We start from the raw sequence: 25,294 nt of genomic DNA on the forward strand, positions 1-25,294 counted from the left end.
TGGTATTTTCTTATGGTAGGCCTAGTAGACTAAGATAGCTACTGTGAGTTTTATCCACAAAATCACTTGTATCCTTACCTAACAAAGATACATTTGAGCCTTTTTGGTTGGTTTGAAGTTATAGTAAAGAAAAACTACCTTGAATTAGGTCTAATTCAGCATTGTCTGGAGCTTTCTTGGTGGCTAAGGTGGTAAAGAATCTGCCTACAGTGCAGGAAACTCAGGTTTGATTGCTAGGTTGGAAAGCTCCCCTGCTCTGGAGAATTACACAGACAGGGGAACCTGATGGGCTCCAGTCCATGGGGCTGCAAAGTGTCAGACACAACTAAGCAACTATCACATAGCATTTTTGCCAGACCTCAAACCTGGACTAGGTCATTGACGGTTGTCTACCTTAAACACTGAGGCTCCTTTATTCTTTTTTTTTTTTTTAACCAGCTGTCATATAATCATAAATTTCATGTAATAATATTATGATAATAATAATATAATATTGCAAGCTCAGAGTTCCCAAAAACTTAAAACCACTGACATGGTTTGAAGCATGAGTCCACTGTAAGATGGTAACTGCCTTAATCAAATCTGCAGTGTCTTTTTCAAATCTTTATTTACCATTTTTATTACAACAAAGTACACTAATCTACAGAGGGATGTACAAATATAACCTTTACTAATATTTGAATCTTCTTTTACCAAACCATTTTTTTTTTTAATTTTTATTAGTTGGAGGCTAATTACTTTACATCATTACAGTAGTTTTTGTTATACATTGATATGAATTAGCCATGGATTTACATGTATTCCCCATCCCACTCCCCCCTCCCACCTCCCTCTCCACCCGATCCCTCTGGGTCTTCCCAGTGCACCAGGCCCGAGCACTTGTCTCATGTACCCAACCTGGGCTGGTGATCTGTTTCACCCTAGATAATATACATGTTTCAATGCTGTTCTCCTGAAACATCCCACCCTCTCCTTCTCCCAGAGTCCACAAGTCTGTTCCATACATCTGAGTCTCTTTTTCTGTACCAAACCATTTTTTTAATCTGACAGTATAAAGTGATAACTAAGGAATTTGCTTTAGAATTAATACATCTACACAACCTCTTACAAGCTGTTTTCTTAAAAAGGTTACTTTATCATTTTGAACCACCATTTATTTTCTCTATCAAATGAGGATAAATTAACAACATTCTCCTAGAGGGAATGTGAAATATAAATGAGAGAGAAATAATAACTAAGACTCATTGGAAACTGCTTTTTGTATTATGATTTAAAGTGACAAACTGTAATTTATCCACCCCCTGGGGAAAAAAGTAGCTTAAAAGCAGGCATCTAGAAAGAAATTCTAAACAAAGACATAATCTACATTGTGAAAATTAATCCCAAATAACTCAAGAGCTGACTCCAATTACATGTTTAAAACAAGACTTCAATAAAACAGGAATTTCCTCTTTTCAACTCTGATTTTTAGCCAAGATTTTTTTTAAATGAATGTATATGTGGTTTCTCTTTCTTCTAAAGTTTGGGAAAAAAGAGAAAATATGATACTTAACAGATTTTCCAAGTACCTCTTTTAGATGATCCTTTGTGTAGGCTTGTTCTAATCTATTCATTCAGGCTTTGACCAATGGGTGAACCTGTGTCCTTTTTCCAGGTATGAGAGGCAAGCCCCTAGTCTACCTAAGGTTTATCACCTATTCCCTTCTATATGGTTTGCTAAAGCTTGGGCCAAAAGCCCCCACCCATATATATGGATAGAGTGATGCAGAAATATTTACATAATAATAAATATAAGCACTAATAAAGTGTAGCATTAAAACTAGTAATAGAAAACATTTAGGCAATATACTGAATCAAAAATTACAATAGTGGTCACCCTAAAAACTTGCATTCATTAATTAACTATACTTATGGGACTAGCAAACAAGATAAATAAGTTGTGGGGTTTTTGTTTTTTTTTTTGAGAAATCAATTTTTATCCTGTAGTTCCCATGGCGATTTTGTCTAATCATTCTTCAAGTCACTATAAAGGTATATTTTAAAAAGAAATAAACATAGACTAAGCAATTAATACATTTTTAGTTTCCTACATTGTATTCAGTCTTTATTCCACAAATCTTGTTTATTTAAAGGGGCCTTTGGGACCCTGTCCTGCCTCTGTCACTTACTCACCATCTAGGCATATGAGGTTGGAAAACAAATCATGGTATATCTAACATAATTCAATATACCTGCCCCATTGGCTCCACAGCATTATTGTCAAGGTACAGTAACATAATAAATAAGAAATCACTTGAAAAAATAACAAATCATTACAAGATGCAAATACTTTGTAATGATATAGCTTTGTACTTCTATTATCACTCTTGAATGTAGTGAATATACCATACTGCCAGAGACTCAGGAAATTTGATCTTAATTTTAATTGTGGGTCATAAAAAAATAATCCTGATGCCAAAATATCCCTTTAGAGTGATGACTCAGTGCCTCAGGCATGTGGAATTTGAGGGGTGGGTAGTTAATGAGATAAAGAAGGCTCCGTACTGACTTGTTAAAATTTGGTATCTGGCAAACGTGCAGTTACACAGCCTTAGATCTCTCTTGGGAAACTACCCAAACATTTGCATTTTCACAATGTATTTATTTAGAAAATACTTTTTTCCTGAGAAAAATCTAGCTCTCAAAACTCTGACTGAGATTATGCAAGTTCAGTAACTATCAGGAACAACAAGAGTTGGAAGTCTAGTGAGAAATATATTTAACAAAAATCCATTTACAGACTCTAATTGTTATGAATAGTTTGGAATTTTCAGTTGAAAATACTACTTACAAAAAGTAAACTCAAAACATAAAAAAAGAAATAGAAAACTGTTAGAATCTCAATATGACTTTTTTCTTCCTCCCCTTACTATAGATTTATGCCTCCTTTCTTCATTCATTATCCTTGGTATTAGGGTTCTGCAAATTCACCCAAAATGAGAAACACTCGAGAAAACCCAAAGGTTAGAGATAAAAACAGGCTCTATGTTTTAGTGGGCAGAAGCACTAAACACCAAGAAGATAATGACATTCACCACTGCTGAGTAGAAAATTAGAATTATTTTTCAAATTATACTTTTTTATATTTTTCTGGTTGTCATGTTTTGTCTCCCTGTCTTTTCATTAGTACACTGCAAATAAATAAGCAGCCAAAATGAAATTACTTTCAGACATGGCCAAATACTCACTGAGCTTAATTTTAAGAGTAAAATTCTTTAAAAGGAGAAGCTCAATGATATGTGATAAAGAAAATCTAAACTAAAAGGTTTAAATTATATAAGAAGCATGATGATAATATATATGTAAACACGTGATTTTTCCAGATAAATTTATAAGATGAGAAAATAACAAGACTGTACCCAAAAGAATAGAATAATAACTGCCTCTATGTTGTTATATACTTTCCCCAAAATGATGTAGTGAAAACTTAATGCAGCCCTTCCAGCTTACTCTGTTCTTCCATTCTTTGTGAGCTTTTTGCATCTTGACTCCTGCCGAAAGTTCTCATCCCTTACCCACCACCATTTCCTTTGAGTTGTGCTCTGCCAGTCACCAAAGGTAAATTACCAACGTATTTCTAGCTCCAAAAGACTTGAATTCTTACAAAATCATTCACTTTAGATTAGGACTTGTGTTTAAGCTTTCAACTACTATCAGCCAGTTCAGTCGCTCAGTCATGTCTGACTCTTTGCGACCCCATGGACTACAGCATGCCAGGCCTCCCTGTCCATCACCAGCTCCCAAAGTTTACTCAACTAATGTCCATTGAGATGATGATACCATCCAACTGTCTCATCCTCTGTTGTCCCCTTCTCATCCCACCCTCCATCTTTCCCAGCAGCAGGGTCTTTTCAAATGAATCAGCTCTTCGCATCAGGTGGCCAAAGTACTGGAGTTATAGCTTCAGCATCAGCCCTTCCAATGAATATTCGGGACTGATATCCTCTAGGATGGATTGGTTGGATCTCTTTGAAGTCCAAGGGACTCTCAAGAGTCTCTTTCCTCCTACACCACAGTTCAAAAGCATCAATTCTTCAGTGCTCAGCTTTCTTTATAGTCCAACTCTCACATCCATACATGATTACCGGAAAAACTATAGCCTTGTCTAGACAGACCTTTGTTGGCAAAGTAACATCTCTGCTTTTTAATATGTTCTCTAGGTTGGTCATCTTTTCTTCCAAGGAGCAAGCATCTTTTAATTTTATGGCTGCAGTCACCATCAGCAGTGATTTTGGAGTTTTGGAGCCCCCCAAAACAGTCTGTCACTGTTTCCATTGTTTCCCCATCTGTTTGCCATGAAGTGATGAGATCAGATGCCATGATCTTAGTTTTCTGAATCTTGAATTTTAAGACAATATTTCCACTCTCCTCTTTCAGTTTCATCAAGAGCCTCTTTAGTTCTTCTTCACTTTCTGCCATAAGGGTGGTGTCATCTGCATATTTGAGGTTATTGATAATTCTCCTGGCAATCTTGATTCCAGCTTGTGCTTCATCCAGCCCAGGGTTTCTCCTGATGTACTCTGCATAAAAGTTAATAAGCAGGGTGACAATATACGGCCTTGACGTACTCCTTTTCCTATTTGGAACAAGTCTGTTGATCTATGTCCATTTCTAACTGTTGCTTCCTGGCCTGCATACAAATTTCTCAGGAAGCAGGTTAGGTGGTCTGGTATTCTTATCTCTTTAAGAATTTTCCAGTTTGTTGTGATCCATGTAGTCAAAGGCTTTGGCACAAGCAATAAAGCAGATATAGATATTTTTCTGGAATTCTCTTACATTTTTGATGATCCAGTGGTTGTTGGCAATTTGATCTCTGGTTCCTCTACCTTTTCTAAGTCCAGTTTGAACATCTGGAAGTTCACAGTTCACATACTGTTGAAGCCTGGCTTGGAAAATTTTGAGCATTACTTTGTTAGTATGTGAGATGAGTGCAACTTTGTGGTAGTTTGAGCATTCTTTGGCATTGCCTTTCTTAGGGATTGGAATGAAAGCTGATCTTTTCCAGTCCTGTGGCCAAGACTGAGTTTTCCAAATTTGCTGGTATATTGAGTGCAACACTTTAACAGCATTATCTTTAGGATTTGAAATACCTCAACTGGAATTCCATCACCTCCATTAGCTTTGTTCGTAGTGTTGCTTCCTAAGGCCCACTTGACTTCACATTCCAGGATGTCTGGCTCTAGGTCAGTGATCACACCATTGTGATTATCTGGGTTGTGAAGATCATTTTTGTACAATTCTTCTGTGTATTCTTGCCACCTCTTCTTAATATTTCTGTTAGGTACACACAGTTTCTGTTCTTTATTGAGCCCATCTTTGCATGAAATGTCCCTTGGTATCTCTAATTTTCTTGAAGATATCTCTAGTCTTTCCCCTTTTGCCGTTTTCCTCTATTTCTTTGCATGGATCACTGAGGAAGGTTTTCTTATCTCTCCTTGCTATTCTTTGGAACTTTGCCTTCAGATGGGTATATCTTTCCTTTTCTCCTTTGCCTTACTTCTCTTCTTTTCACACCAATTTGAAAGGCCTCCTCAGACAACTATTTTGCCTTTTTGTACTTCTTTTTCTTGGGAATGGTCTTGATCACTGCCTCCTGTACAACGTCATGAACCTCCGTCCATAGTTCTTCAGGCACTCTGTCTATCAGATCTAATCCCTTGAATCTATTTGTCACTTCCACTGTATAATCGTAAGGAATTTGATTTAGGTCATACCTGAGAGTTCTAGTGGTTTTCCCTACTTTCTTCAATTTAAGTCTGAATTTGGCTTTGAGGTCAAGGTGTTGTTGTACCCAGATTGCGGAATTCCCCCAAACACGACAGGAGCCGCGGGTCGATGCAAAAGCAGTGAGGAACTTGATTACAAGCTTGAGCAGGGACTCTCTTCACACAATGGTGAAGGAGCCCCGAGTGAAAGCGGCGAGTCTTTTTATACTGGCTAGCAGGGACGGCGGGAAGGGAAGCTTAGAGGGATTGGCTAATTCATAAGGTGCGCGGGAAGGAAAACTTAGGGGGATCGGCTAGTTTATACTGTGCAGCCGGGGAAGCGGGAAGTCTTGGTGGGATGGGGGTGGGGTGAGGGACTTCTCCCGCCCTTCTAGATTGCCTAGGGGTGGAGGGTAACTCGTCTCCTTCTGATTGGTTGGTTTGATGAAGTTTTTTTCTCTTCTTCTCGGGAGGGGTTCTAGCTCAGAATTGTAATGCTATCTAAAATGGAGTTGTTTTAAATTTTTCTTTCACAGTGTCACTTGTATTGATTTCTTCTAAGGCCTCTCTCCTTGGTTTATTTGTAGTCGGTCTTTCTGTGTGTGTCTGTGTCCTAATCTTTTTTTGTAAAGACACCAGTCATATTGAATTAGGACCCACTCCAAGGACCTCATTTATCCTTATTATCTCTTCAAAGGCCTTATATCTCCAAATACAGTCACATTCTGAGGCACTATGGGTTATGATATCAACATATGAATGTGGAGAGAACACAACTTTGCTTATGTTACAGAGCTGACAAAGAACTTATGACCATAACATATAAAGAACTCCTACAATTCAATAATGAAGAGATAAAGAATCTTAAAAAAAAAAAAAAAAAAACAAGTTATTTGGACAGTAACAGAGGAACTGATAGTTGTTACTTTTAAGATATGGTACTCAAAGAAGATCTTTTGGAGAGAGGATACCTGACAAGTGTCCTGACTAAAAGGACAGAGTCTTTCATTCTGGAATCTTGTACAAGAGTATTCCCATGACAAGAAATAACAAATTTAAAGTACTAAAACTAGAATGAGTATGGTTTTCTCAAGAATCAACAGCTTCAGTGGAGCCAAAGGATTAGTAGGCAGTATCCATAAGTCAAGTAATTACCAAAAAAAAAAAAAAAAAAAATTGACAGGAGATAAAGTTGAAAGAGGAGCTGGAAATGACTTACTAGACTCCTTTTTCCTTGTTGAAATGATCTTACCTCATGGTGATGTTGGGAATACTGCAGAACATTTTGCAGCTCCTGCTCTGTGTCTGTAACTGCCTTAATATTGCTCCACTTAGAAAACAATCCCAAATGTAATCTGTCCTGACCAAATTTGTCCCTAATATGCACACTGATCAATACTCACATTAGTTTACTAAGTCGTATGACTAGCACAACTGTTCACTCAGGATGTACTTGTATTCTCTGTCCTCTGCATCTATTCGATGACTCAGTTTTATCCATAGTAGTTCAAGATATCTGCCCCTTTATCTTTAATTCCACTGATAACCCTCTGTTCATAATCTCAATCTGATTTGCAACATTCTAGCTGTTAATTCCAAATATAATTTTGCCTCTTAACATCTCTCCATTTTTGAGGATTTTGTTAATAGAAAAATCATATAATGTTTTTTGATGTTTTTCTGGTTCAGAAAATCTGACTTTTTCTTTTCTGCAACATTATCTCTCAAGATATTTTCTTAAAATATTTCATGAGAAAATAGACACTTGACATGTAAATTTAGAAATGCAGTTATGTATCTCCCATAGAGGACACCATTGCACATTACCATATTAAGTGTTTGTTAAAAGTCTTATAGTTGAGAAACCTATATAAAAAGTTAAACTTAAAAGTAAATATATATTAGCCTATGAAAACTCTTTTTAATCTAACAACTAATAACGTCTTGCTGAACTGGTATTCTAAGAACATACCTTGACTAAAATGATAAAATAGATGCTACAAATTATCATTAAAGAGACTATAAAATGTAATTTATGCAATATAACTATAAGTTATTCTGCAAAGTAAGTAAAATCTGTTACTTCAAATGCATAAATTTTTATAACTGAAATGGAAGTTAAGGACAATCTATTTCAAGTCCTGCATTTTATGAATCAGGTTCATAGTCATAAATGTATTTCCAAAGGTTACTTAGATTGCTGGCAGTGCTGAACTTAGAATTTCTAGTTTATTGCCCCAGTATATAAATACTATTTTTATTCAAGGTAAATAATTATATTTATTGTCCACTACTATGTGCCTAGTATATGCAAAGATATTCTCACAATTTATCTAGCACTTAACATTACATGTGTGTAGAATTCAATTGGTTGAGCATAAATTCCTTAAGGGTCAAGGCTTTCTCTAGTTTTTTGAATATCCCTTAATTTCTAACATATTATTAAATACAACTAGTCACTGACTCAACACGTATATGCAATATACTCTTGCTTGAACAACTTCTGATATCAGATTACAAATTAAATGGGATTTATTAAGAGTGAAGATCCTATTCCTGGTTCACAGCTGATGCCTTCTTGCTGTGACTTTACATGATGGAAGGAAAAGGGACCTCTGTGGGATCTCTTTATAAAAACACTAATCCATTCCTTCATGATCTAGTTACCTCTGAAATGCTTCCTAGTACTGAAACCTATGAGAGTTAGAATTCTACATTAAGATTTGGGGAAACACAGTCAGACCATAGCATAATCCAACCAACAATTAAAAGTTCATATCCTAACCAACATTTTGTATTGTCAGTTTTTATTCATTTTAGTTGTAGTATCCCCCACAATAGCGCTAATTTGTATTTTTTGATGAGGAATAATGTTGAGCATCTTATACCATGCTTGTTGGCTCTATGTATATAATCTATTGAAAAGTTCCTATGCAGTCTTGTTTTGCTGATGTTTTACTTTAGGCTTGATGTGTTCATTAACAAAAGAACCCACTTATCACACACAATAATTTTGATATTTAATAGATTATTTGCCTTAATTTCAGTATGTGTGCATGCTAAGTTGCTTCAGTCATGTCTGATTCTTTGTAACCCTATGGACTGTAGCCCGCCAGGCTCCTCTGTCCATGGGATTCTCCTGTCAAGAATACTGGAGTGGGTTGCCATGCCCTCCTTCAGAGGATCTTCCTGACCCAGGGATGAGACTTGGATCTCTTATGTCTCCTTCATTGGCAGCAGGTTCTTTACTACTAACGCCACCTGGGAAGCCCAACTTAATTTCAGTATACAATTATTAAAAGAGGAAATGTAGAGACAATAGAGAAAAGTAACAGCACACACATCCTCAAATTCTGCCATTCAATATCCAGACTTGACCAGTGCTGGAAAGTCCCTTGTTAACACTAATCTGGAGTCCCAACTGGGAAAAGGTCCCAGGAGCTGCTTCCACCCCATTGGCAAGACTTCAAACTGCTGTTTGGGGGGGGTTGCAATTGCTTGTACCCCAGGGCACAGCCTGATACTGTCATCGGTTTGCACGCAAAAATGCAGCTCTGGTTTAACTTTAACTTTTACAATGCTGTTTCTTTCACCTTATAAGTCATAAGACTTCTTAGACCTGGGGGTAGAGGGGACAGTGGGAAGCTGGCCAGGCCCTGGGGGCTTAAAAGATTCCAAGACCTACTTCATTTCTTATCTAAACTGCTGCCTGATTTACTGTGCTTGCCAGCAGGCTTGGAATGCAGGCAGTGTGCAGGCCGGTCAGAAGCAGGTCAGAGGCCTGCTATTGCTCTCCTGCTTCTGAAGCCTGAATAAGACTTCCTCCATTTTAATTTCCTTAACAAATCTTTAATCCATTTTAATCGAATATTTATTTGTAGTTCTTTATACATTTTTATTATATAATCTTAAGATATATGAATTTCAAATACTTCCTCACAACTTGCCTTTTCAATATCTTAATGGTATTTCCTTTGATGAACAGAATTTCTTGATTTTAATGAAATACAGTTATCAGTATTTTATTGTGTTTAATTGGTGCTGTCTATATCCTGATTCAAAAATGCTTGCCAACTTCATCATAAATATACTCTCCTGTGTTTTTTCTCTTAACATTTAATGCTTTACCTTTCACATTTAGATGGTTGAATTCTCTTGAATCAATTTTTGTGTATGATACTAGATTGGGTAATACATATTATTAACAGGGTCAGCTATTAAGACAGTAGAGTGCAGAAAGGTGCAAGGATGTATAAGAAGTAGGTCAATCAGTACACAGCTTCAGTTTGGGTTTGTTATTTATCTTGTCACTTTGCAGTGTAATGCATCTTGAAATTTAAAAAATTAGTAAATTACAATAACATATAATTAAATCAGTTCTCTCTGATCACCACAAGTTACAATTTTATGAATGTTATAACATGTTGTACTATTTCTTTTCAGTGGTGCACCCAAATCAGTCTTCTACATTGCTCTTAGAAATTGTATTATTTAATGCTTTTGGTCACTTTTCAGAAGCAATATTATGGAGAAGAAAGAGCACTGAACTGGCAGTTTGCTCACTTGCATTCAAGATCTGTATCAGTCATTAATTAAGTAGCTATGGCTTGTTAAGTAGCATGCTCATAGCTTTTTCTGTTCAACTCCCTTTTTTTCTGTTTTTTTCCTCTCTGCTTCATTTATTTCCACCATTTTATCTTCTAACTCACTTATCCTATCTTCTGTCTCTGTTAGTCTACTCATGGTTCCCTCCAGAGTGTTTTTGATCTCATTTATTTCATTATTAATTTGTAATTGACTTTTTATTTCTTCTAGGTCCTTGTTAAACCTTTCTTGCATCTTCTCAATCTTTTTCTCCAGGCTATTTATTCGTAACTCCATTTTGTTTTCAAGATTTTGGATCATTTTTATTATAATTATTCTAAATTCTTTTTCAGGTAGATTCCCTATTTCCTCCTCTTTTGTTTGACTTGGTGGGCTTTTTTCATGTTCCTTTAGCTGTTGGGTATTTCTCTGCCTTTTCATCTTGTTTAGATTGCTGTGTCTGGAGTGGGCTTTCTATATTCTTGTGGTCTGTGGTTCCTTTTTATTGTGGAGGTTTCACCCAGTGGGTGGGGTTGGACGATTGGTTTGTCAAGTTTTCCTGGTTAGGGAAGCTTGTGTCAGCGTTCTGGTGCGTGGAATTGGATTTCTTCTCTCTGGAGTGCAGTGGAGTGTCCAGTAATGAGTTTTGCGATGGGTCTTTGTGTTAGGTGTGACTTTGGAGAGCCTGTATGTTGACACTCAGGTCTATGTTTCTGCGTTGCTAAAGAATTTGTGTGGTATGTCTTGTACTAGAGCTTATTGGCTCTTGGGTGGTGGTTGGTTTTAGTGTAGGTATGGAGGCTTTTGGATGGTCTCTTATTCCTTAATGTTCCGTGTAGTCAGGAGTTTTCTGGTTTTCTCAGGTTTTGGGCTTAAGTCTCCTGCCTCTGGATTTCAGTTTTATTCTTCCAGTAGTCTCAAGACTTCTCCAACTATACAGCACTGATAATAAAACTTCTAGGTTAATGGTGAAAAGATTCTCCACTGTGAGAGACAACCAGAGAGATTCACATAGTTACATGAAGAATAGGAGAGGGAGGAAGGAGATAGAGGTAAGCAGGAAGAGAAAAAGGGAACTCAAGAGGAGAGAGACAGATCTACACAGTTATCTGTTCCCAAAGTGTTCTCTGTAGCCCAGACACCCACAAAGATTCACAGAATTGGACTGGGAAGAGAAGGGGAAAGGAGGAAATAGAGGTGTTCTGAGGTAGAAATCAGAGAGTCAAAAGTGGGAGAGTAACCACCACACTCCTAAATAGAAATGGGAACTGAATATTGGTTTCTTAAATGTCCAAAATTTATATCACATACTGAAAAACAAAGATTAAAAATCTAGTGTAGAGGTTAGACTCTTTGAAATACAATATTTAAAAACAAAAACAAAAACACACAAAAAAATTAGAAAAGTATATGAAGTTTGGTTTAAAAATAGGGTTTCTCTCTTTTTTTTTTTTTTGGCAAGGTTATAGTGAAATGAAAATGAAAATGAAGGAATAATAGAGGAGTATTAGGGGACTTTAAAAGGAAAAAGAAGAGAAAAACAAGAAAAAGAAAAAAAAATTTTTTTTTCCTAATTAAAAAAATCGTAAAATATATGAAAATGAAAGTTGAGGAGTAATGGGGGAGTAATAGGGAATTTTAAAAGAAAATAAAAGAGAAAAAATAAAAAATATAAAAAAGGAAAGAAAAAAAAATTTTTTTTTTCCTGATTAAAAAAAATCGTAAAAATATATGAACGTGTAAGTTGAGGAGTAATGGGGGAGTAATAGGGAATTTTAAAAGAAAATAAAAGAGAAAAAAAATTAAAAAAAATAAAAAATAAAGAAAAAGGAAAAAAAATTTTCCTTTCCTAATTAAAAAAATCGTATAACTATATGAAAATGAAAGTTAAGGAGTAATAGGGGAGTAATAGGGAATTTTAAAAGATAATAAAAGCGAAAAAATAAAAACTAAAAAAAAAAAGGAAAGAAAAAAAAATTTTTTTTTCTTGTAAATTAAAAAACAAACAAACAAACAAAAAAACATATATATCTAGGAATTCCTCTGGAGTTGTTGCGGTCAGTGTAGGTTCAGTTCAATTTCAGATAGCTCCTCTTTCCAGCTTACACTTCTAGATATCTGTAGGCCCCTTCCGGTGTAGTCGGTGTTACCTTCAGGGATTTTAGTCTGTTGCACCGGTCCTTTCTGAAGCGGTTCCCTTTGTTTGTTTTGGCTTCTCTTCGGTGTCTAATTTCTGCCCTGACACAGGCGGGCGGAGGTGATCTCTTATTTAGGTTCGCTAGTTCAGTTTAGTCCTGCTACGGGGAGGGCGGGGCGCTGCAGACAGATACCGCTCTGTGTGGATAGCACTCACCGTGTTCCGGTCACACTGGGTTTGCCCCGCTCACGGGTGTCTGTGCTTTCCCCGTCTACACTGCTCAGGCTCCCGGCTGCTCTATATGGAGCGGGCCCTGCGTTGAGTGCGGTTCCGGTTTTCGGTACTCCACAAAAGCGCGGATTCGGTTGCGCCTGCGTTTTGTGCCTTTCCTGGCCTGAGCGGCCCAGGCAGCCAGAGGCCTGGGCACACTCTCCACGGATGTGGCGCGCCTTTTCCCTCCGCGTCGAGCGGCCCAGGCAGCCAGAGGCTTGGGCGCAATCTCTCCGGTACGGCGCGCTTTTCCCCTCCGCGGCCCCAGTGCGCGCCGCCAGTCGGGTCTCAGGAAGTCTTTAGATAGGAACCGGGGGCCTGTTTGCAGTGTGGGAGGGGGTGGCTTCTCAGGGGCTGAGTTTGCCCTTATCCCCTTCCCCCTGCCTCCTACCTCCAGCGGGGACGGGCCGGCTCTTTTCAGGACTTTCTCAGTCCCTTTGTTTCACGAACCGCAGGCAGTGTGTTCCGGCCGGTTAATTTTGTCCCACCGTTTAAAGAAGCTCCCTCCGACTGCTCTGAGGGTCTTCAGGCCGGTCCTTACCCTAAGCAATGCCGCCCGCTCCTCTCCGTTTCGCCCCCGCTTGTTGCTGGCGGGTGCGGGCGTCTGGGGTACTTTTCTGCTGGGAGTTGCTTTTAGGCACGTAATCTGTGGGCCTTGTTTAATATTTCCTCCCAGTTAGATTGCCGAAAACTTCCCCCAGTCCCGCCAGTGAGAGGGTTTCCTGGTGATTGGAAACTTCCTCTATTAAGACTCCCTTCCCAGGACGGGTCTCCGTCGGTAGCTCTTTTGTCTCCCTTTTTATCTTTTAAATTTTGTCCTACCTCCCTTTGAAGACAATGGGCTGCTTTTCTGGGCGCCTGATGTCCTCTGCTAGCGATCTGAAGTTGTTTTGTGAGATTTGCTCAGCGTTCAAATGTTCTTTCGATGAATTTGTAGGAGAGAAAGTGGTCTCTCCGTCCTATTCCTCCGCCATCTTGGCTCCTCCCCTCCCTTTTTTTCTGGAAGCAATAACCCACTTCTCCTGGAAGCTACACCTATCCACTCCACCCTTAAACTCAGACATTTACATTAATATTTGCAGTGTTTTGACATATTCATATTTCCTGACCCTTTTGTAGTCCACCAAATATGTGCTAATCTCCTGCGGCTTTTGACCTCAAGCATATTGGTTCAGTAGTGGGATACTTCCCTATCATTTCTGTGCTCAAGCTTTGTGAACCTAATCCATGAAGAAAAGTAGTCATACTGTTTTGACTAGGCCCTCCTTATGCAGATCCCTTCATGCTCATGTTTTTTATATATCAGTGTTCCAAGTCCAAAAATTTCCATAGATCAGGTAGTACTATAGCATTTACTATTGAAAAAAATCCACGAATAAGTGAACCCACATAGTTCAAATCCATATTGGTGAAAGGCCAATGTTGCATATGTATATTTGTGCATACATTTAAATATATATATATATATATTTCTGGATTCAAGTACTTTATGATATGATTTAGAAGGTATAGCACTGCTACCAAATATAGTTTTAAAATGTGTTAATATTTGCAGTGTCATGAGAAAATAGGTTATCCATTCATTTTGCTAGTGATTTTAATGAAGTTTAATACAAATTGTCATTTATCACTTTATTTGTTATTTAAGACTACACTTTAAAGATGTATACCATAGCTCTGATCCACTGTAGACATAAACAAAATACTGTCTAAATTGTTTTTGATGGAATATCAGTTCCTGCATTTGTGAACATGTCCTGATAGCATTGCTCTTTCCTTCCTGATTCCGATGGCATCAGTGACTGAGAATGTGCATGCATTCTCTTCTTTTTCTCTGCCCATGCTGCGTGAACATTACACATTTCCTTCCACTTTTGAATATAAAGGAAAAATAGCATTTAAATGTGCTTTTCCATTATTTTTTGCTGTGGATCTTTAAATAATTTTGAAACAGGAAGTCTCACTCTTCTGAAATCTGTTTCCTATAGACTGTAAATGTGTTGATTTATCACTTAAAGTCACTTTTCTGTGAAACTCCCTAAGTTGATGGAGAAAAAGTTGGTGCAAACAACTGGCTATAATATTAAGACATTTCTTTTTTCAACAGGTCTGTCTGCAATCTCATAGAAAATCTGGTTAGGAAATTGTGTAAAACAGAAATATATTTTAAAGGAAACAAAGATCAACATTTGGAAATGTTTCTTTTTTGAACATGGTAGTAAAGGGAAAGAGGAATCAGAAATTGAAAGTTGTATTCATGAAATGATAGAAAAATTCAAATAAAATTAGTTCTGACTCAGAAAAGAATAGTTATGAAAAAGATGTGGCAAATAGAATTGCATATGAAAATGGATCTTAATACATACTTAGTCATGTTGGTTAGCATCACCTATGTCTCAATTATTGCTATTTAAGTGTGTATTCTCAAGACTGAAATATCACCTGTGTATTTGAATATTATTAGCTATATGCACTGAATGTATGTGTGTCTACAATATTGAATGCTAATACACATGTTTTAAATATGACTTATGGAATTTGTGAAGAGATGTATGAGAATACACATTACATGTCATAGAATGTCATAAATGTCAAAGTTATACTTATGATTCCTACCAAATTGTATATAAATCCACATCAACTCTCTATTTATTAGGTATATCTATGTTTTATATTTCAGAGATGATTAACATAATGAAGAAAGAACAGATTTGGGGGGTTTCTGTATGTCTGCTGCTTAGCTGTGCTTCTGCCCTTCTCAATGATGTTCCTGAGGAAGGTGAAGAATATACAAACATTACAGGTAAAGTGTTAGAAGCATTCATCCTTTTAATCCAAAAATGAATATATTTTTCTTCATCTTGAAGAAAAAGAAGTGTTATTGAAATGATATTTGTTCAAAGTCTTAGTACAAAAAAAGTCACTTTCGGGAAGAAGATCTCTCATTTCTCAGATTGTATATGAAAACCTGAAGTATCTCTGGAAAATTGCAAGTAAAAAAAAATGATATAGATATAGCTCTCTACGAACCTTGATGTCACCTTTTGACTGGGGAAAGTGTAAGAAGGAAAAGGAAATGGCAGACATTGAAGGATTCAGTTTTCCTCTCTTCTCACCTTTATATTCCTCAAACAAGAACTTCTCATATGAGTCCAATGTGAGAATACAGTCAAGCTGGATACCAGGAGATGGGGATAACAGAAGATAGTTCTACTGCCATAAAGTTCTGTGCTTAAAAATAAAATACAGTTGACTCTTGAGCAATGCAGGAGCTGGTGCACCCTCAGTGAAGTACAGCATCCACGTGTAACTTATACTCAGTCGCATCCTATCCATATGTGAAAAGTAAAGGCTTATTGTTATATGCCACTAGAAAAAAATATATTGTTGGGAAAATTTCCTAAAGATGGAATGTTATTTGATAAAGTTAAAAACCATTTTGTGTCTTATCAAACTAGGAATGTTGTCACTATGAGATGAGATCTAATCCTTCATTGTGCTCATTTCTCAAAAAAGGGATGGCTAAAATTTTAATATTCCGGAGGTAGGTAGAGAAGGAACACGGAGATTAAAGTAAATCCCAATAAGAGAAAAGCAGACAATCCCATTTTAGGAAGTGGGAGGAGAAAGAGTCCACGTGTTCCCAGTATTCACCTAGTCTAAGAAGTTTTCTCAATTAGGTTGAGAAAGTGCATGCCAGTTAATCAGGAGGTTCCTGAAGTTGTTGCTACTGCCACAGTCAGCCAAGAAAACAGAATTAACCCATCAATGATTAAATCCAAGTTTAAAATCTCTGGGTAAATCCAGACCAAATCCAGCTGGATAAGGATAAATCTTGATTGTAAAGCCAGATGTGAAGACCACTTAGCTGACTGGCTGCACAGACTTATGCAGTTTGTTTGTTTGTTTGTTTGTTTTTCAATTAATCTTGTGTCAGCATGATCCTTTGTCTGTCTCAGGGCTTCCCTGGTAGCTCAGCTGGTAAAGAATCCACCTGCAATGCAGGAGACCCTGCTTCGATTCCTGGGTCAGGAAGATCCCCTGGAGAAGGGACAGGCTACCCACTCCAGTATTCTTGGTCTTCCCTGGTAGCTCAGCTGGTAAAGAATCTGCCTGCAATGCAGGAGACCCTGGTTCGATTCCTGGGTCAGGAAGATCCCCTGGAGAAGGGATAGGATACCCACTCCAATATTCTTGGGCTTCCCTGTTGGCTCAGATGGTAAAGAATCTGTCTGCAGTGTGGGAGACCTGGGTTCAATCCCTGGGCTGGGAAGATCCCCTGGAGGAGGGCATGGCAACCCACACCAGTATTCTTTCCTGGAGAATCCCCAGGGACAGAGGAGCCTGCGGGGCTAGAGTCCGTGGGGTCCCAAAGAGTCAGACACAACTGAGTGATTAAGCACAGTGTCTGTCTCAATTCAATTTTGGAGATATCATCTTTTACATTATGGCATGGTCACACCATCATGTTATAGAAGTTCAGTGAAATAATCTACTAGTATTTTATTGAAAAACATACGCGATTTTATGGCTTCTGTCATAAGTCAATAGTAGACATTTTAAAATTAAGTCAACCAGCAGGGAGGATGAAATAGAGAAACTTCTTGATAAAACAAAAATGACAAAAAAAATTGTGGTGAAAACTTTCTTAAAAAACATTCCTTTGGACTAGGAGAGACAAAATTATCAGGGAACATTTAGAGAAAAGCAAGTATATTTCATAACATATAGAATCAGATGGGCCTAAATATGCATTTGTAGTTTGTCACATGGCAGCTTTGCAAAATTAGATGAGTTGATATAAACTCTCTGACTCCCAGTGTCCTAATCTATAAATAAGTGATGTAAATAACTACATTCAGATGGTTGTTATATAAGTTGCATAAAAGCATCTGGCACATTTCCTAGCACAGAGACGGCAGAGTACATGTCTGTGTTCTATCTTTCCAGAGAAACCAGTCTTTTAGTGAGAGAGTCAAGTAGCATGTAGACTCCCAGGCAGTAAGTTACCTTAAAGTTCTAGGTTTCCAAACAAATTCCAGGAGGAGGAGGATTCTACCAACCAAGGACTTAACACATCCCCAAACATTATCCTGAGCCTTCCCTTCAATATCCCAGGATAGGGGGAAGGAAGAGTGAAATTGTAATCCTCAGACTGTGAAAAATAAAATACAAGAAATTAACTATGAAAATGATTAAATATGAACCATAACTCTGTTTATTTCAATACATCAGATTAAATTCCTGTTACATTGCCCTGTATGTGTTTTCTAGTTGTATGGCCTTAGGCAGATCCTTGTCACAGTCAATGATTTCTTCAAGTCTCAGGAAGGAAAGTTACCCCTGACCCACTCAGAGAAGCTTAAGTATCTTATTAAACATGGTCACAGCATCTTGAAGTTCTTTAATATTTATATAAGTAAGTCTGAGTGTCTCCATGCGCCATGAAGTCAGGGCGTGGGGTGGAGGTTACTGACACTTAATTTTCTATCACATCTGCCATGACAGTACAGTGCTTGACATACATGATCAGCGATCAGCACACAGCTGTTAACTTTTGAAAAGGTTTATCTAAAATAAAAAGTGAAAACAAGACAGACTTTCATCCAATTTTAGTGGTGGCATGGCTTTGTGTTTAAAGGGGCCATGTGATCACTCCCCCAATCAGGAATGATGTTGCCCATGTGGGAGGTCACAAGCTCACAGCACAAAAGAATAAAGAATATTCTAATGCAGTGTTTCTGTAAGAAATACCATAAAATGTGAATGGCAAAAATGAATTATTAGATCATAATTAGTAAAGTATGTTAATCAAATAATAATTGACTAGCACTAATAATTCTTAGTGCTTTCTTTAGGAAATTGCTATAAAATCATTACCTGCTCTCATCATTGAAACTTTTTACAATGTTATGTGGCAGCCTGGAAGGGAGGGAGGTTTGGGAGAGAATGGATACATGTGTATGTATAGGTTGAGTCCCTCTGCTGTGCACCTAAAACTATCAGAACATTGCTAATTGGCCATGTCCCAATACGAAATAAAATTTTTTTAGAAAAAGGAAAAACAAACAAAAAAAAACTATTCTAATTTTTATAAAGTAAAATTTAGAAAAACTTATTAAGTAGAAATTGTAAAAGTCAATCTATGTTCTTGATCTAAATGTCAATTAAGGAATCTCAGTCACAAATCTGTGACTGTATCCCTCAGTTATTAAGAAGGTGTGAGATGTCTGATATAAAATTATCTGGGGGTCAGATCTAAAGCCATCACTTAAAGTGTGAACTGAGAATTTACTTTTTGCAGTATTATTTTATAATTTGCAAAGTGGAGATAAAAAATGCCTAATTCACATGATTAAATAACATAATTGCAAAATGTGTGGCGCACAGCAGTTTCCATAGACCCGTTGGCCGTCTTCATTTTCGCGTCTGCAGGCAATTCCTTTCTGTGTTTGTGGTGCGCTGGCGCCACCTGGTGACATGATTACTACATAGCAGGGTGAAAATACGCTGTTATTTCTATCCTTGAAACATAAAATGCAAAACAAAAATTTGGCATGATGATAAAGAATATCAAATACATGAAAAGTCAAAAACATTGGCAATTATTAAGGATAAAAACCTGATAAAAGTTATTATAAGAAATAGTTTCCCTACATATACAGCATATGGCAACTCAGGTAATGCTTTCCACATTCCACAGGTGTCCTCACTAAAGGTGCTTGTCTGAAGCACTGCTGCAATGATTTGGCGTCTGTAAAGGTCCACAACACCTGTAACTTGGGAATCAGGACCATCATGTTATATGAGAAGTGCCCTGCTGTGTTGTGCGGTGCTCCGTCACTCGGTTGTGTCCGACTCTTTGTTACCCCATGGGTATAGCCCGCCAGGCTCCTCCGTCCATGGGGATTCTCCAGGGGAGAATACTGGAGCGGGTTGCCATGCCCTCCTTCAGGAAATCTTCCCAACCCAGGGATCGAACCCGCATTGCAGGCAGATTCTTTACCAGCTGAGCTACCAGGGAAGGCCAAGAATACTGGAGTGGGTAGCCTATCACTTCTCCAGGGGATCTTCCTGACCCGGGACTCAAACCAGGACCTCTTGCATTGCAGGCGGATTCCTTACCAACTGAGCTACCAAGAAAGCCCTAGGAATCTCTGAAATAATGGAGTGTACTTATACAATTCAAAAATGTCAGAATATTTGTATTCTAGCTCATTTCTCAAAATTATTGACATGACTTCTGGGATTCTGAGATCTGATCATAAGATCAGATATTTATAAAACTGATAAGTCAAAATTTGATCAGCCCTATCTAGAGTAGATAAACCTAAAACGATAATTCAGTGACACATGATGAGCCATTTCTCAGTCAGATGTACCACATAGTGTCTTTGTTGCAAAGGCTTCTAAATTCTCACAACTTTCTAACAACTTGGAATGTCAAGTATAAAAGTATCAGTCTTTAAGTAAATATAGGAATACAAATAGCATTCACAATTATGCAAAAATGTATTACTCAGAAAATGCTTTCATTTATTTTGAATTTGAATTGACAATTGTAACTTCAGTGATAAAGGGAAACTATATATTTTTCATAAGTCATTTTTTGTTTATATACAGTTATATATAATACTCTAAAATGCTATTATATATTAATTTCTATAGAAAGAAGTTCTTGAGTGTATAGTGTAAAAGCGAAAGTCGCTCAGCCGTGCCCGACTCTTTGTGACCCCATGGACTATACAGTCCACGGAATTCTCCAGGCCAGAATACTGGAGTGGATAACCTTTCCCTTCTCCAGGGGATCTTTACAACCAGGAATCAAACCTAGATCTCCCACATTGCAGGCAGATTCTTTACCAGCTGAGCCACAAGGGAAGCCCAAGAATACTGGAGTGGGTAGCCTATCCCTTCTCCAGGGGATCTTCCTGACCCAGGAATCGAACCGGGGTCTCCTGCATTGCAGGTGGATTCTTTACCAACTGAGTTACCGGGGAAACCCTTGTGTGTTTACTTTAAGAAAATAAATTACTTGGAATTTGTAGTAAATTACATAAATTTTCACAATTAGGGAATAGTTTAATGTAGTAAGATATATACACGTAAATATGAACATAGATACCCTGTTAATTTTTTTCATAAGGCTTGGTTGGAGTCATGTACCAGACCTAATATTGTTGCTTTTAAAGATTTGTTTTATATGTAAAAAATGATGCAACTATTGATTAGGGAGACATCTCTATGACTCAATTACATATGGTCAACTGGTACAAGTTTAAGCAAAACAAGAATCTATTAAAAATTTCAACATTTTCCCCTAATAGTTGGTTAATAACCAACAGTTTAATAAAGTTGGTAAGACCTGTCTCATTTGGTGAGTTTATGTATTTATCTACCTTTTGGATAACTTTCATAGTTTCTTATTGCAGTCTGTTTTATTATTGTTGTACTTTTCCTCAAAATTAAAATGTATTAAAAAGGAAGTGAAAAGGAAGCAGCATTATTACAGTGTTGATGAAGGATAATATGTTACCTTTTATTTTTACCTTGTAGATGCTGAGATGCCCCCATTGAAACTTGTACATTCATTTTGTGCAATGAGAGCAGACGATGGCCCATGCAAAGCAATGATAATGAGATTTTTCTTCAATATTCATACTCAGCAATGTGAAGAATTTATATATGGAGGATGTGAAGGAAATCAGAATCGATTTGAAACTCTGGAAGAGTGCAAACAAAAATGTACAAGAGGTAGGCTTTTGGAGACACTATCATCCAGAAACCTTTCAGGTTATTAGATCTAATTATAGATTTGATAATGTTAGAAAAAAGTTGAACTATTTTAACATTACAAGGAATCTTTTTTTTTTATTTTTTATGTTTTCAGCTTTAACAATTACTCTTTTTTCATTTTTTGTATCAATTATTATAAAATACATTAAGCTTATTGTCCTATACACTTCTCCATGATGAAGAGGGAAGCCCTTAAGTGTGCAGAACAGATTTTATATCTACAACAAATTAACTGTAATTCCATCTCTTTAGGGAGCTATGAGTTCACAAGAAATAAATCATTATTCACAGTGATTTAGACTTTCCTTTTTCAACACTGATGTCATAGTTGTTTCCGTGTCAAGATAATGAATTAATCCATCTTGAGTTTCTCAGTAGTTAGAAAATTATAGAAATATATATATATGCATATATATATATATATGAGTTAAATCCTTCTCTTTGGAACCTTGGAATAATGTAGAAAATATTATCTCCAGTGGCTTATGAAGACCTTACTGAACCTGACTTTTCTTATTTTACTAAGTTATAAGTTTGAAAAGCACATCACATTCTGTTATTAAACTTAATTTAATGCTTTTATTCTTTTCATTGTATTAAAACTTTTAAAATTCTACAAATTACAATGTTTTATGTGGCTTTCTCTCTTTAGACTAAAATAAATTCTAAATAATTACTTGTTCAATTTTATGTCAGTTTTATTCTTCTGAATTGAGAGCTACTTGAGAGGTAGAAAATCCCAAGTTAGCCTTATTTCCATAGTTTCTAGCCCCAGATTTCCGCCTTGCACGTTTTTAGAGTTGAGTTACATTGTAAGTCTATAGATGGCCTCTTTAGTTAACACTGGTGTCTTGTTTTTTGCAAAGCAGGTGGCTTGGCATTTTCACACTGATAATGCTTTCCCAAACCGCTTTTACAAGACAGTCTTGGCATCGTGATGACCTTGGCTTGTGGGAAAAATCTCAGTGTGGTGAAAAGAAAGAGCTTTTCTCCCCTGCGATTGTTGTATGCCCCTGAGCTGACATAAAAGAAATGATGTGAATGTATTTCTTTAGTTCAGAGCACTTATTTCCCTCCTCTTCTCCATAGATGTGCTGGAAATGTTACTAACATAGATTAGGCAGTTCGGTGTTTCTCTGTGGTACATTTGGTTTTGTGATTGCATGGTAATTTTCCATCCATCACAGATTTCTATACCTTGTCCTCTTCCATGCCATACCAAGTATCCTTTTGTATTGAATGTCACTCAAGTTCAGTACCTTGGCTAAAGGTCAGGTTGCCTCATTCTTGGTAATCCTCACTTTCTCATGTAGCAGCCTACTTATTTTCATCAACTGGACTTTTTCCTGAAATACATATCTATTTAGCTTTTATCAAAAATCTCTTATTTCATTATTGTGACATTACCCTTTTTTTTCAGAAATTAATCAGATATAATCATTTTGTTCTTCAGTAGGTGTCCTGCTGTAATATTTTCTCAAATATCATTACTGCCTAACATAACTATATGTATTTTGCCCCCATCTCCTCATTATTTCCTCAAAAGTCATTGACATTATTGCTTGAATATCTGAGTATTTTATATAGTAAGCTATAGTTAAGAATATAGCTGACATACAGAAAAAGAATTACTAAACTTTAAAGAAATCATCTAAGGAGAAAATTCCTTACATCCATCAGCTATGATGGAGTAACTGGAGCTGAATTTCTCTCCTAATGTAAATAACTAAAAACTGGAGGAAGAAAAATGTATGAAGCAACTTTTTTACAGACAGTGATCAAAATGCAGTACATGACTGTGATCTCTGAGAGGAGGGAACAAGTGAGGTGAGGTGTCCATCTCTCCAGTGTTCTGCATGAAGGCACTTCTGCAAAAAAGGAAAGTGGCTGTCTGAGGAGGCCTTACAAATAGCTGTGAAAAGAAGGGAGGCAAAAGCAAAGGAGAAAAGGAAAGATATTTCCATCTGAATGCAGAGTTCCAAAGAATAGAAAGGAGAGATAAGAAAGCCTTCCTCAGTGATCAGTGCAAAGAAATAGAAGAAAACAATAGAATGGGAAAGACTAGCGATCTCTTAAAAAATTAGAGATATCAAGGGAATATTTCATGCAAAGATGGGCTCAATAAAGGACAGAAATTGTATGGACCTAACAGAAGCAAAAGATATTAAGAAGAGGTGGTAAGAATACACAGAAGAACTGAACAAAAAAAGATCTTCACAACCCAGATAATCACAATGGTGTGATCACTCACCTAGAGTCAGACATCCTGGATGTGAAGTCAAGTGGGCCTTAGGAAACATCACTACACACAAATCTCATGGAGGTGATGGAATTCCAGTGGAGCTATTTCAAATCCTGAAAGATGATGCTGTGAAAGTGCTATACTCAATATGCCAGCAAATTTTGAAAACTCAGCAGGGGCCAGAGGATTGCAAAACATCAGTTTTCATTCCAATCCCAAAGAAAGGCAGTGCCAAAGAATGCTCAAACCACTGCGCAATTGCACTCATCTTACATGCTAGTAAAGTAATGCTCAAAATTCTCCAAGTCAGGCTTCAGCAATACGTGAACCATGAATATTCAAGTTGATTCAAGTTGATTTTGGAAAAGGCAGAAGAACCAGAGATCGAATTGCCAACATCTGATGGATCATTGAAAAAGCAACAGAGTTCCAGAAAAACATCTATTTCTGCTTTATTGACTATGCCAAAGCCTTTGACTGTGTGGATCACAATAAACTGTGGAAAATTCTGAAAAAGATGGGAATACCAGACCACCTGACCTGCCTCTTGAGAAATCTGTATGCAGGTCAGGAAGCAACAGTTAGAACTGGACATGGAACAACAGACTGGTTCCAAATAGGAAAAGGAGTATGTCAAGGCTGTATTGTCACCTTGCTTATTTAACTTATATGCAGAGTACATCATGAGAAACGCTGGGCTGGAGGAAGCACAGGCTGGAATCAAGATTGTCGGGAAAAATATCAATAACCTCAGATATGCAAATGACACCACCCTTATGGCAGAAAGTGAAGAGGAACTGAAGAGCCTCTTGATGAAAGTAAAAGAGGAGAGTGAAAAAGTTGGCTTAAAGCTCAGCATTCAGAAAACTAAGATCATGGCATCTGGTCCCATCACCTCACGGGAAATAGATGGGGAAACAGTGGAAACAGTGGCTGACTTTATTTTGGGGGGCTTCAAAATCACTGCAGATGGTGATTGCAGCCATGAAATTAAAAGATGCTTACTCCTTGGAAGGGAAGTTATGACCAACCTGGACAGCATATTGAAAAAGCAGAGACATTACTTTGTCAACAAAGGTCCATCTAGTCAAGGATATGGTTTTTCCAGTGGTCATGTATGGATGTGAAAGTTGGGCTATAAAGAAAGCTGAGCACCAACAAATTGATGCTTTTGAACTGTGGTGTTGGAGAAGACTCTTGACAGTCCCTTGGATTACAAGGAGATCCAACCAGTCCATCCTAAAGGAGATCAGTCCTGGGTGTTCTTGGGAGGACTGATTTTGAAGCTGAAACTCCAATACTTTGGCCACCTGATACGAAGAACTGACTCATTGAAAAAGACCCTGATGCTGGTAAAGACTGAAGGTGGGAGGAGAAGAGGACAACAGAGGATGAGATGGTTGGATGGCTTCACCAACTCAATGGACATGGGTTTGGGTGAACTCCGGGAGTTGGTGATGGACAGGGAGGCCTGGCGTGCTGCAGTTCATGGGGTCACAAAAAGTCGGACACGACCAAGCA

General features: G+C 37.4%; 1 protein-coding gene across 1 annotated transcript in view; it reads left to right on the plus strand.

Moving 5' to 3' along the window:
- Window positions 1-25,294, plus strand: part of TFPI (tissue factor pathway inhibitor) — an 84,650-nt gene that overhangs the window by 27,401 nt on the left and 31,955 nt on the right. Inside the window, exons 2-3 of the mRNA XM_070475892.1 lie at window positions 15,416-15,538; window positions 21,292-21,489. Of these exons, the coding sequence (XP_070331993.1) occupies window positions 15,418-15,538; window positions 21,292-21,489 (319 nt within the window). The 5' untranslated portion in view covers window positions 15,416-15,417. The remainder of the gene's footprint in view (window positions 1-15,415; window positions 15,539-21,291; window positions 21,490-25,294) is intronic.

Source organism: Odocoileus virginianus, chromosome 13 (genome assembly GCF_023699985.2).
Source record: "Odocoileus virginianus isolate 20LAN1187 ecotype Illinois chromosome 13, Ovbor_1.2, whole genome shotgun sequence".
NCBI classification, from domain to species: domain Eukaryota; kingdom Metazoa; phylum Chordata; class Mammalia; order Artiodactyla; family Cervidae; genus Odocoileus; species Odocoileus virginianus.